The following is a 13387-nucleotide window of genomic DNA, read 5'->3' as shown; positions in this document are numbered from 1 at the left end:
TTGCTGTTGGACAAATCAGTGCATACTATTCATCAGAACTCGATTGCCATGAAATGCTTGATGGTGATGGTGTTTCTATTACATGGCCAAGGATCCACATTATCCCCACTGTCTGAGGGTGAGGCGTACAGGCAAAAACACCCCCAGGAACATGAATAACCCTGTCTGTACTGAATTATCCAGGGCAGCAGTTGAATTGCCCTATGTGACCTTGGATTAGAGAGTGGAGAATCGACCAGGGTCCTGGCTTCCAACTGCTATCAAAGAGATTCCCCTCCTCCCCACCCTGTAACCATTGGGTGAAGGTGGAATCAGGCTTAGTGGTGATGCTGCATTTGGTTAAACAGGCAGTTTACACTCACCCCTGAGGCGCTCTCACAAGAAATGGTTGCAGGACAACTAGTGCCTGTAGAACTGCATTGCAGCAAGAAATCAACACCTTCAGCAGAGATGGGGTGGGAGGAAATAAGTGAGAATTGCTCCCAGAGGGTTTTATCTAGAAGCTCCATATCTTGTGCACCTGTTTGTAAGAACCAGGAAATAAGTGGATAGGACGGAGACTCAAAGTGACCCCAGCAAACCGGTCAACACTGCATGATTCATATTCAACCCAACCGCCTTCATTTTAATGTGGTGACTTAAAGCTAATGTATAATATAAAGAGCTGCAGCAGAGTTGCTCTATCTCACTTGTGTAACCTCTCTGCAAACTCTTCTCCATGAGTTAACAGGCCAGCCCACAAATATTAGATTGATATCGTGAGAGTATTTCGCTCTAATAATGTGTCTATGTTCAGTTGTCTCCTGACGGAGAGGGGACTAATTGAATTTTCCAATTGCCAGTCCAGGTTTTATTTGTTGTATAACACAATGTGTGATGCAAAGGCTGCGATGGGCTGTGAGTGGGTGGATTATCTTGCGAGTGAAGCTTCTTGGAAGCTAGGTGAAGGATGATTCTGATCAGTTCTTTTGTCTCCTCAGTCCCTCAGATGATCAACGTCCCAATGCAGATGAATGGAGACATGAACGGGTTGAGTCCCACGCAGGGATTGCCTTCGCCAATGGCATCGACTTCGCACTGCACACCACCTCCGCCTTACCCGTCTGACAACAGTATCTCCAGGTCAGAGGTGGTGATTGGATTACTGACTTACTTTTTAGAACTAATTTATATAGAGTGGATCTTTTTGTATAGTCCACATAGCCATCCCTGTTTATGAAACTCAAAACCACCAATCTGTTACTCAGTCAAATTAATCCCGCAGTGAAATATGAATATGGGTTTACTTTTTAATGTGATGAGCTCCAGGTACTCCTGGATCATAAAAAACACATCTTGGGTTTTCACTGGCAACAAGCAACCTTGTATTTACTTTTACAAGTAGCCAATGTTCCTGAGCTTACAAGTATTCAAACCGCAGACCAACTGCGGTGCCTGAGCCCAGCCCTATTCACGCACATTTCTTCACCCACTGGATGGCCCTGCTTGAGGTTTCTGGGCCCTGAGATGTTGGAATTGCTGTTCCCAGTGCTGTTGTCTCATTGGTAAATGAATCACAAGTCACCCCGAGAGACATTGGTTGCAGTGCCCCTGAGATATTTGGGAATTAATGGAGCCGTGGTTAAACTGTGAACAAGCCTCTTCCCAGCTGAGACTCCATGGGTCACATCCATCCAGCCCACAAAGGCACAAATTTCACCCCCCACTCCTGCACCCCACAGGTATATCTAATCTGCATAAACATCTTGTTTCGATTCATTGCTTTGTTTCCATTTTATTGTCAATTTGTTCCTATGCCTTTTAAGTTGCAGCCTATTCATCACTGTAACTCTTGAGTATATGAATTGGGTCTGAACAGCCCAGCTCTACTCTGAATTAACCCTCTTGAAATTATTCAAGTTATAAAAAAACTGCTGAGCACTTAAAGGGATCTTGCAAGTTTCAGCTGTGCATGCTATTTTTTTTTCCTGCAAAGCTTTGAGGGGAGGGTGCAGAACTGATCCATGCAGACCAGAAGGCTGTAGAATCCCTGGGCTGTGCTGAGTTAACTGATCTCAACTGAGGCAGTGACAGAAATGCTGTAAAAAAAAAAAAAAACTGGACCGAGTACTCCTGGACTACAGGGAGGGGAAAAATTAACCAGATGTCCTGCTCCCGATCCCTAAATTGAGCCTCTGCTGGAAATATGTAACTACCGGATCAACTGCGATTCTCCCCACAGTTGCTAAGCCTGCTGCTGTCTCGCCTCTGTGTGAGAAAGTCATGGGTTCAAGCCCAACTCCAACGATTTGAGTGCCCATTTCCAGGTTGACATTCCCAGTGCAGTACTGAGAAAGTTCTGCACTATTAGCAATGCCGTCTTCCCAATGAGACATTAGACAAAGGTCCTATCTGCTCTCTCAGGTGAACATAAAAGATCCCACGGCCATTATTCAAAGATGGCCAGGGTAGTTCTCCCTGATGTCCAGGGCCAATATTTATCCCCCAACCAACATAGTTGGAACAGATTATCTAATCATTTATCTCATTGCTGTTTGTGTGAGCTTGCTGTGCACAAATTGGCTGCCACATTTCCGACATTACAACAGTGACTATACTTCAGAAGTATTTGATTGGCTGTAAAGTGATTTGGGACATCTTGAGGTTGTGAAATGTCAGTCCTCTTAGACATGTGTATAAAAACTTTAAGCCTTTTACATTGCCTTGCTTTGCTGTTAATTAATTTGTGCCATAGTTGCAGCCAGTATGTGTGTGCTAGTTTGAAGGAGTTGTGATCCTGAGCAGAGTACAGTGCTGACTCCCTCCCCTCTCTGCTTACAGCTTCCTGACGAGAGTCGGCTGTGCGTCGTGTTTGGAGTATTTCACCACCCAGGGATTGATGAACATTTACCAGATCGAGCATTTTACCATGGATGTAAGTAGCTCCCTCTCCTCGCTCATGTCTCTGATCTCTCCAGCCTTTCCTCATATCTTATTCATTAAAACCATGACATAGTTAAAAATACCAAACCGTGCCCTGTGTGGGTCTGTACAAAGTCCTCAATGACTTGGACTTTGGCTGGAAAAGATAATACAAATATTTAATTCAGCTTTAAAAAACTTGAAGCATTTGATTCCCCTACTTCTACTATCAGATCCCAGAGGAAGATGAATACAGGTGCATCATGCAAGAAGCAGCTGTTAGGGACTCTCTTCCGTCTGTCCTCTATACATTGAAGTTTTGCAGTTTTCTAAGGGATTAATTTTAAGAGTTTGAGCTCCTGATGGAAATAAGTGGAAAATCTCAGGCTAAATTTCCAGTCTATGTTCCCAGCACATGAGCTCCATTTCAGGAGTGTGAACTGATAAAATGATCCCTGGATTGCTGTCTCTCAACTAAATCCTTCCCTTTTTTATCTTGTCGTCAGGATCTGATCAGCCTTAAGATTCCTGAGCAGTACCGGCACGCCATCTGGAAAGGAATACTGGACCACAGACAGACACTTGACTTCACAAACCCCCCACAACTTCTGCGGAACACGAGCAGCGCCTCCACTGCCAGCATGGGCTCCCAGAATGAGACGCGTGGTGAGCGGGTAATTGATGCCGTCCGGTTCACCCTGCGCCAGACCATCTCCTTTCCTCCCCGAGACGATTGGAACGACTTTGGGTTTGACGTGGATGGGCGCCGCAGCAAACAGCGGATCAAGGAGGAAGGGGAGTGAAGTAGGCTGGAGCCACGACCACATCAAACCGCAAAAGACACTGTTCCAAAAATATCTACTGACAACAACAATACGAGGGAACGCTATCAGAACAAAGCTTCTATACTAGTATTCTCACTCGTGTTCCAATTGGTTTGCACTTATCCAACTTTGTTTTGTGTCTTTATCTTACTTTTTTTTGTTGTCTTAAGCCCAAACTGCCCATATATGGTAGCTGTATCAAAGCTTATAGGGTGCTTAAGGGGCTATATGGGATTTGTAACTGCCATATTTACTATTCTCTTCCTGTTTAGAGTGGATCATTCTAATCACTAATATTGTTTTTGCATCAGATCTGCAATTGCAGAAGGATGTGTGAGAGTGCGAGGAAGTACAGAGTGAGCAAACGAGTGAGGAAGATGAATTCATAGGCACCTTTGTGTTGCTGTACCTCCTTTCTTACTCTATCCCTAGTTATCTTGCACTTCAGAAACGACATGGTATTTCACAGCCTGGGCTGATATCGGGAGTGGTGAGATGGCACTAACTTTCAATATAACAGTAGCAGGCAGTCTCTGTGAGGGAGGGCAGCAATGATGGTAACTATGCAAAGCATCAATTTCCAACTATTCAGCCTGCCAGATGAATTCAGCTCATGGCAATGGGTCTTTGGCCCTTTGGTTAGTTTAAATTTAGTACTGCAAAAATAAATAGTTTGTCTGTTAAACATTTGCTACCAAACCTGCCATTTTCCTATTCCTGGTCACGGTGATGTGTCTAGGTTGCTGTCCAAGTGCTGCCTCTGTTTCAAAGAGTGATCCACTCGATTATGACTGAACTCAGTGAACAAGCCAGACAGGACAGTTCGGGTTGTGACTTCGGAATGTGACTTCCCAATGCCGACGTGTCCTGGATTATTGGAAACACTCGCCACTGCTGAATGGATGCAGCTTACAGTTAGTTAAGAGTTGGGGTGTTAACCCTTTCACTTACAAGCTGTGATATATAAGCTCACAAATGCAGCCCTGACTGACAATTGTGTTATGAGGTTAGCTTCAAATTTAGAAGGGGCAAAGGGAAAAAATGCTTCACGTCAATCACTGATGACAAATTATTTTATAATTTTTCAGAATTTGATATTGAGATCCATCTCAACTTTGTGCATTTCATTTGCAGAATGTTGCATGGTGTGAAACGGTACTGATACTAGTGGTTCTCTGAGGGAATGCTGGATTTATGCTAGGTTCCAAATCCTTCACTGAGGAGCACAGATCATTCAGCAGCTTCAATTGCACAAGCTATTAGCTTAAATGTGGACCTGAATCCATTCGAAAGGCTCCTCCCTAATCATGTCCACAATTGTAAAAGAATTCAATCTCCTGACAATTTGATTCTTGTAAGAAAATTCAAAACTTTGTGACAAGTTGTGTTCTGGCTTTGAGATTCCAATGGGATATTTAGGATATTCAGACTGTGCATCACTCTTACTGCCTCACTGATGTTCTCTGTGCTCATAAACCGTCACAGTATGCAGAGTTCATATCATGTACAATACTTCCATGGAGGGCAATATTCAATCTGGACAGTTAAAATTACAATGTTAAATTAATTAAGTGGTTAATAGCCACCCAATAAATCTGCACTGGGTAGTGTTAGCCTAATAATTGGACTTTTTTGAGGACACCAGCAGCCAGAACTCCAGTAAGAAGAGCTATCTTCCACTGTCACTCAGTTAAAGGAGTAGCAGAGACCAGACCAACCTGCTCTCATTGGGCGGAAGGGGTGGAGTAAGGTGTTGGGTCAGAAAAGTTAAAGATTTGACTGAAGCCATCACTTGTATCATGACTGTTCACATACTGCTGCATTCTGTTTCTCTACTTGAACCTGGTTCTGGGGTAGCCTGTGAGTTACTGTATGCACATCCGTTTCACATATGAGAGTCCTAGATTTCAACATTTTGTTTTATATTCATCTCTTGGTATTTTGCTACAGCGACTGAGGCTGTCCTGCAGGTGAACTCCAAGCAGCTTGGTGCTAATGGCTGAGGGGTTCATGTTATTGGAATTCATCACAAACTGTGAATTAGGGTTTAGCAGCCACAATCAGACATGCAAAGAGACACTTTTGCTTCTTTTTATTCCTCTTTCTGTTGCCTTCAATTTATTGCATTTCAAAACAGTTCTAAAATTTTAGGATGTAGAACGATTCCCGTTCAGAGACCAGTATCTAGTGACTCCTTGCTCAGTTGTGATTTTCTCGACTTCCCCGCCCACCATGGTCAAAGAGCCAGCCAACACTCATACTCTGGACTCAGTCTTGCAGTTTGGGCAAGCTGGCACAGGCCATTCTGGGCTGCTGGAATTGTATGCACCCGAGAAAGGATTGGCACTTCAGCAGACAAAGAGAGAAAATTATTGGAAGGGAAGAAGAAAAGGAAATAATATTGCACATAGGTCAAGCCGATGGGTGTGCGATTACCTTAGGCTCCCTCATCACTGCCCCGCTGTGGACTTCACGGTGCCCTTTCCAATATAACCAAAGAAATAGAATGCTATCAGAGGCGCCTGTAGGTTTTCTCATGAATGGTTTTGAAATGTATTCTGTGTAAACAGAGAGAAAAAGAACAAAAAATGTTTCTTCTAAAAGATATTTTTTTTGGCTGTAGTAGAGTTCAATTGTTGCAGATATTAAAATTTTAAATGGGAGTTTGTAGTGGGATGACAGAGTAATAGCCGGTCAGTCTTCATTTCACATTGCTGTATATATGTCATTGGAGCATTTTGTCAGCCTTTTTTAGAAATAAATATATATAATGTTTAAGGTGGTATAAATCATTACTGTAACTTAGTCAAAGTGTGTGTGCACCAACACTGGCAGGACTTAGCACTGTCACTTAGTGATTACAAACCCTGGAGATTGGGCCAAGGCAGAAGGAAGCATTTTTCATTGTCCAGTGTCACATCAGCACTGTCTGGAACAGCAGAGTATGTTGCAGGAAGATAATCTCCAGGGCTTGTGTAAGACTTGTTGATTTTATTTGGAGTGGTTCATTGGATAAACTGTGTTCAGAACAGCGGTAATCAAGAGTGGGGGGAAGGGCATAGCAAATCAGCAGGACGCTGGCAGGTTTGTAACTGTATTTGGAATCAGTACTTAGATTTCAGTTCAGTGTAAATCTGCTGCCATGTGTTGGATTTGATGCACTTTAGAGTTCCTTCTGTATAAAGTACCACCACAGCTCCTTTTTTTTCTGCAGTATTAAGCATCCAATTAAAAATTTCTCAAGATTCCTGGTTCCCGTGAGTGTCTTTTGAATTTTCATCTAATTAAATCTTGCATCCTTCACCCCGAACCCTACCATCCTTGACCATAGGTTTGCAAGATGTCCTCCCCAAGTGTTTTGGGCAAAGCAGAGAGTGTGTTAATCTGTAAAAACTGCTTGATTTTGACACTGGGCACAAACATGGCAGTGTCTCCTACTTCACAGCTTTGAGAAAACTTCCTGTGCCAATCACCACAATTATAATATATACAAAATGCAGAGCTGGCAGTACTGTTGCTGCATTGGCAGAGGTGCCATCCTTCAAATGAGATTTTAACTCCACTGGAACAGACAGACCTGGTTGAAAAATCCCAGCAGAACATTTGCAAAAAGTGTCCTGGCCATCATTACTCCTCACCTAACACCATCAAAACAGATTAACTGGTCATTTATTTCATTTGTACAAATTGGCTGTGAAATGCACTGGGATGGCAGTGATGATGTAAATTTACATAGCACCTTTAATGTAGGAAAACAACCCAGACCACGTCAAAGATGCATAGTCAAAAGAAAGTGGCAGCTGACCAAAATTAGGAGGGTTTTAAAAAGGTAGAGTTGTTCAGACACTGTTCAGAACCTAGGACCTAGGCAGCTGAAAGTGCAGCCATGAGTGACAGGAAGTGCGCAAGGTGCCAAGAGAACAGAATTGGAGGAATGCAGAGTTCTTGGAGGGTTGTAGGCCTGAAGAAGGTTAAGAGTTAGGGAAGGGTGAGGCCATGAAGTGATTTAAATACAAGGGTGAGATGTTTAAATTTGAGGCTTTGCTGGACTGGAAGCCTCTGTGGTCAGCAGATGATGGGTGAATGGGACTTGTTGCAAATTAGGGTACCGGTAGCAGAGTTTTAGATGAACAGAAATTAATGGAGGGTGTAAGGTAGGAGGCTGACATTGACAATATTGGAATAGTCAAATCTAAAGGTAACAAAGGCATGGGGTTTCAGCAGCAGATGGGCTCAGGTAAGGGCAGAGATGGGTGATAATTATGGAGGTGAACACAGATGTTTGCTGACGGTGAGGAGAGAAGGTTGGCAGCTAAGCTCCAGATTAAACAGGATGCCGAGGTTATCAGCCGTCAAGTTAAGGATATAAGTGGGAGACCCTTGCTGCTTTCAGTCCTGACAAGCCAATTTGCTGCTGAACAGACTTGTGTTTGAGTTCCATAAAGTCATTCTTGTGTCTTCCCTTCCATTTCCCATGGACAAGTTCTGACCCCAGTGTTGTGATTCTTTCCCTTTCAGATGCTGATTAATCTGGTCTGTGTGTTTACAGCATTCCTGGTTTTATTTAAAACATGCCAAGTACTTGATGTACAGTGTTAGTTTGCAGGAGTGAGTTACAAATCGGGCAACCTGCAGCTGTGTACTGTTAATGCACACACTGACATCTTGCTCTCTGCTGCCCCAGTGGTAAGTAGAAGTTTAACAACAGTGAGAAACTGACGGAGGAGCCAGCTATTAATGTTTGAGAAGACTAATAGTTTTAAATCTTCCCAGATAATCCAGTCTATTGGGTTGGGGCTTTATGTAACCAGTCTTGACTCTGTTATTAGCACTCTTGCCTTTGAGTTAGGAGTTTTGTGCGTTCAAATCCCACCCAGAGATCTGAGCACAAAAATGCAGGCTGACACTCCAGTGCAGTACTGAGGGAGGTGCTCGCTTGAGGTGCTCGCTTTCAAAAGAGACGTTACAAGGCCCTGTTCAGGTGAAATACCTAGAACCAGAACCCCGTCCATATCAAATGTTAGACCAATAAAGTATGAGGCCATGTTTGTTATGCAGTTGAGTTGGACGCAAAGTGCACAGAATTTTAACATTTTATTTGCAGGTTCAAGTTTTTTCACCGTTCACAAAGTATTCTTAAATTGTAATTCTGTAAAGATTGCATCAAAATATATTCAAAAATGTAAGACAATGAACATATATCAGCCCCTCCCAGCTGCTAAAACATTTTAGAAAAAGGCAAAAACAATGAGAGCAGGTTACACAGACAAGAAAGGTGAATGGATCAAACAACAAGCGGGAGATTAATAGTGAGGAAGATATGAAGCGACAATTCAGACAGCAAAGAGGGAATAGAGAAAGATAGTCAATTACATAGAAAATACAGCACAGAAACAGGCCATTTGGCTCAACCAGTCCATGCCGGCATTTATGCTGCACTCGAGCCTTCTCTCATTCTTCCTCATCAAACTATCAGCATAACCTTCCATCCTCTATTCTGTTCTCCCTCACATGCTTATCTATTTCTTAACCGTATCTATACTATTCACCTCAATCACTTCTTGTGGTAGCGAGTTTCGCATTCTCATTACTCTCAGGGTAAAGAAGTTTCTTCTGAATTTCCTATTCTTATTTCTTGGTGACCATCTTATTATTGATAGCCTCATTTTGCTCTTCCTCACACATGGAAACACTCTCTGTGTGTCTACTCTAACAAAACCTTTCATTATTTTAAAGATCTCCATTCGGTCAGTCCTCAGCCTTCCCTTTTCAAGAGAAAAGAGACCCAGCCTGTTTATCCTTTCCAGATTGGGATAACCTTGCATTCCTGGTACCATCCTCGTAAATCTTTTCTGCATCCACTCCAGTGCCTTTATATTCTTTTTAACAATATGGTGACCAGTACTGCAAGTGTGGTATAACCAAGTTTGATACAAGTTTAGTGTAACCTGTCTACTTTTCAATTCTAGCCTCTCTAGAAATAAACCCTTTTGCTTGATTTGCTTTTTCTACAGCCATATTAATCTGTAGCACTAGTTTTAGTCATTTGTGTATTTGTACTCTCAGATCCCTTTCTTCCTCTAGCCTATTTAGATTATTTTCCAAGTAATATATCCTTGTTCTTACCAAAACGTAATACCTTCAACCTACCTATGTTGAAATTCATTTGATATGCCATTTGTGCAAATTTATTAATGTGGTATAATTTGTTGCAGTACTCCTCAATACTGACTATCCACCCCAATTTAGTGTTACTGCAAATCTCAAAGTCTAAATCATTCATATAAACTGGGAAAAAAAGTCAGTGGTGTTAGCACTGATCCTTGAGGGACCTTCTGCCACTCTGGATAATAGAAGGGGAGAGAGTGTCACACTTTCCATTTTTCAAGCAAAGTCAGTAAACAGATTTCTGCAAAGTGAGGGTCACGCTGTGCAAACATTTCAACCATCTGGGCTCTCTGGAGCCACACTGGCAGAGCAGCAGTCATTCCAAATACAGTCCCTGATCGCATGCTCCGTAGAGAGGCTATGTTTAAATGTAGCCCCAAAAGAGTACAGCAAACATCAACAAAAAGTCAGGCTTCCAAACTTACTAGAGTGAAAACCCGCAATGCTGGTTACTCTGAAGGGATCATCCAAAACATGCACACAATTCACAGATTAAATGTATAATTTCTCAAAAATAATTTTCAATGGTATCTACAAAATAATTATTTTATAAATAACTTTTTCTTAACCACAATGTCTAGTATTGCTTCCCATACAGAGTAAAACACACAAGCACCCTCAGGAAGTTAGACCACAAGTCTTAAACACTTGAAATTTTACACATTATTTTTAAACTGAAATTTCTGTATTCTTTAAGGGGAAGGATATCAGTGCTGAGAGATGGAACGTTTTTGACTTCAGCGACCCAAGGGCCAGTTTGGTGAATGTGGGAGTGTTTGTAAATGAGTCCTCCAATATTGGCATCAAACATTCCCAGGACAGGTACAGCACAGGGTTAGATACAGAGTAGAGCTCCTCTAACAACCTGCTTCAGGCCCAATCTCAGAAGGTCCCCTTACTATAGTAGTGTGACTTATCTATTGCCTACATCAAGTAAACAGTTGGCTCTCTGAGTGAGATTGGTCAATGTTGTGCAGTTGTTGCACTGGAGCTGAGACCCACTAGGAAGTGAACTCAAACTGGCCAAACGTGCTTCTCAGGGCCCTTTATGGCCAGACAGTAGAGACCAGCTGTTTAGACTAAGTATGGAGTCTGGGTCACAAACATTTGACCAGCTTCAATCTGCCCAGTGTCCACGTGCCTTGCATGTGATCTAAGCGTCTTTGGCTAATTTTCAGAGCCACATGCAAGCTGAGCTAGCTGTAGACTGTGCTCATCTAGTCCCACCATCCCTGCAATTGGCACAACCTAGGTCGATTTCCTCGCCACTATACCCACTGGCAGCTGAGCTCCTAGTTTGCAGCTGCAGAGGGTGAGGCTGGTGTGGAGGTGCTGGGAGGGTCGTGTGGAGGTTTTGGGTGGTTTTGTATTATTCATTCTTGTGACATGAATGTTAAAGCTGGTGTTGATTGGCCATTGCATAGCTTCCCCAAGAAGGAGAGAGGCTGCCTTCTTGAACCAATGATACCAGTTTTGATACAACTCAATGCCATGATAGGCCATGGCCGAGGGCAGTTAATACTCAGCCATGTAGGTGTGGGACTGGAGTCACATACAGGCTCAGAGTGGGTAAGGACGGCAGGTTTCTTTCCCTTGGGCATTACTGAACCAGCTGGATTTGTATAACAATTTGTCAGATTCATACTCACTTTTCTGGCACTAGATTTTCATTTCCAGATTTTTAAAAACTGAATTCAAATTCTCATGGTGGGATTTGAACTCGCGTTTTCTGGATTACACATCAAGTAACATAACCACTACAGCACCCCCATGGAGGTATCGGGAGGGTATGGAGGTACTCCCTCTCTGTCCCATTGTATTAGGGGATACAACCCCTCAGTCTCAGCTGCTGAAAAAGTGTCTTGCTAGTTTTCCCTGAGGGTTACTGTGCGCTGAAATGTACATCACAGCTGATGATGAAGCCCAGTTCAACACGAAGCAAAAAAACCCAGAACAAGGCAATTATCAGCTTGCAACAAAGTTCAATTCAAAAAAAAAACTTAGAAAAGAATCTCTGAACAACTTAAATTTACAGTTTGTACAGAAAATTGGAACATCCTATAAGGGTTGCTGGGAAGATGAAATAAATATGTTAATGAAGAAATTTTCACAGTTCGTCCCTTGGGTTTATGATGAGTTTGTCGTCCAGTCTCTGTTCGAGTGATATCAACTCTACAACCTCATCCGCTTTGATCCTTTCCTGAGGAGATAAAAGAAGGAAAATGGTTATGTGAATCTTGTTGCATTAATGTGTTTAGGAAAACCCAGAGGAATCACATCAACACAGGAAACCGATGGACAAGAAAAGACAAGCTGTTCCTTCCAGTCTGCCCCACACCTTGATGACTGAAGCATCATGATTAGACACTCCTTTTGCAACCCCACCCACCTCAACCTCCTCCCGCCATGTTTTTTTTCATTCTTTCATGGAATGTGGACATCGCCGGCAAGGCCAGCATTTGTTGCCCTTGACAACTGAGTGACTTGTGAGGCCATTTCAGAGGGCATTTAAGAGTCAACCACATTGCTGGGGGGTCCGGAGTCACATGTAGGACAATCAATGGTGGTTTCATGATCGCCATTATTAAGGCTAGCTTTCAATTCCAGATTTTTTTTAACTAGTTGAATTTATTAATTAATTTAATTTAAATTCCACCAGATACTGTGGGATTTGAACCCATGTCCCCAGGACATTAGCCTGTATCTCTGGAGTACTAGCCAAGCGACCTTACCACTACGCCACTGTCTGCCCATATAATCTTCTGGGAGAGATGAAAAAAAGGATGAAAAATTCAGGGCCAATAGGCATAGAAATATACTCTGGAGAATTCCTTTCCAAACCCATCAGGTCCAGCAAATCTCCTAGTGCAAGACAGTAGAGGTGGTGGCGTAGTGGTTTGTCACTGGACTGGTAACCCAGTGAGACCCAGGGTATTGCTCTGGAAACATAGATGGAATATGAACTCAATTAATAAAAATCTGGAGTTAAAAAGCTAGTCTAATGATGGTGATGAAACCATTGTTGATTGTTGTAAAAACCCATCTGGTTCACTAATGGCCTTTAGTGAAGGAAATCTGCTGTCCTTACCTGGTCTGGCCTACATGTGACTCTAGACCCACAGCAATGTGGTTGACTCTTACATGCCCTCTGAAATAGCCTAGCAAGCCACTCAGTTGTATCTAACTCCTACGAAGTCAATAAGGAATGAAACCGGACGGACCACCCGGCATCGACCTAGGCACCGGAAACGACAACGGCAAACACAGCCCTGTCGACCCTGCAAAACCCTCCTTACTAACATCTGGGGGTTTGTGCCAAAGTTGGGAGAGTTGTCCCACAGACAAGTCGAGCAACAGCCTGACATAGTCATACTCACGGAATCATACCTAACAGACAATGTCCCAGACACTGCCATCACCATCCCCGGGTATGTCCTGTCCCACCGGCAGGACAGACCCACCAGAGGTGGTGGCACAGTGGTATACAGTAGGGA

The 13387-nt window shown here is 42.9% G+C and overlaps 2 protein-coding genes across 12 annotated transcripts in view; one reads left to right on the top strand and one right to left on the bottom strand.

Moving 5' to 3' along the window:
• tp63 (tumor protein p63) overlaps nt 1-6970 on the top strand; it is a 399995-nt gene extending 393025 nt beyond the window's left edge. For 9 of the 10 annotated variants that reach the window (XM_068042835.1, XM_068042838.1, XM_068042833.1 and 6 more), the window contains 3 exons: nt 981-1122; nt 2821-2914; nt 3408-6970. In XM_068042835.1, coding sequence (XP_067898936.1) covers nt 981-1122; nt 2821-2914; nt 3408-3704 — 533 coding nt within the window. In that variant the 3' untranslated portion in view covers nt 3705-6970. Of the gene's footprint in view, nt 1-980; nt 1130-2820; nt 2915-3407 lie in introns of all 10 variants that reach the window. The other variant, XM_068042843.1, reaches the window with a different exon arrangement.
• Nucleotides 6971-8806: 1836 nt separating this feature from the next.
• Nucleotides 8807-13387, bottom strand: part of p3h2 (prolyl 3-hydroxylase 2) — a 198756-nt gene continuing 194175 nt past the window's right edge. For both annotated transcript variants that reach the window (XM_068042831.1, XM_068042832.1), the window contains exon 15: nt 8807-12093. In XM_068042831.1, the coding sequence (XP_067898932.1) occupies nt 12001-12093 (93 nt within the window). In that variant the 3' untranslated portion in view covers nt 8807-12000. The remainder of the gene's footprint in view (nt 12094-13387) is intronic.

This window comes from Heterodontus francisci, chromosome 11 (assembly GCF_036365525.1).
Source record: "Heterodontus francisci isolate sHetFra1 chromosome 11, sHetFra1.hap1, whole genome shotgun sequence".
Classification (NCBI taxonomy): Eukaryota; Metazoa; Chordata; class Chondrichthyes; order Heterodontiformes; family Heterodontidae; genus Heterodontus; species Heterodontus francisci.
This window is presented reverse-complemented; position numbering and strand designations above follow the sequence as displayed.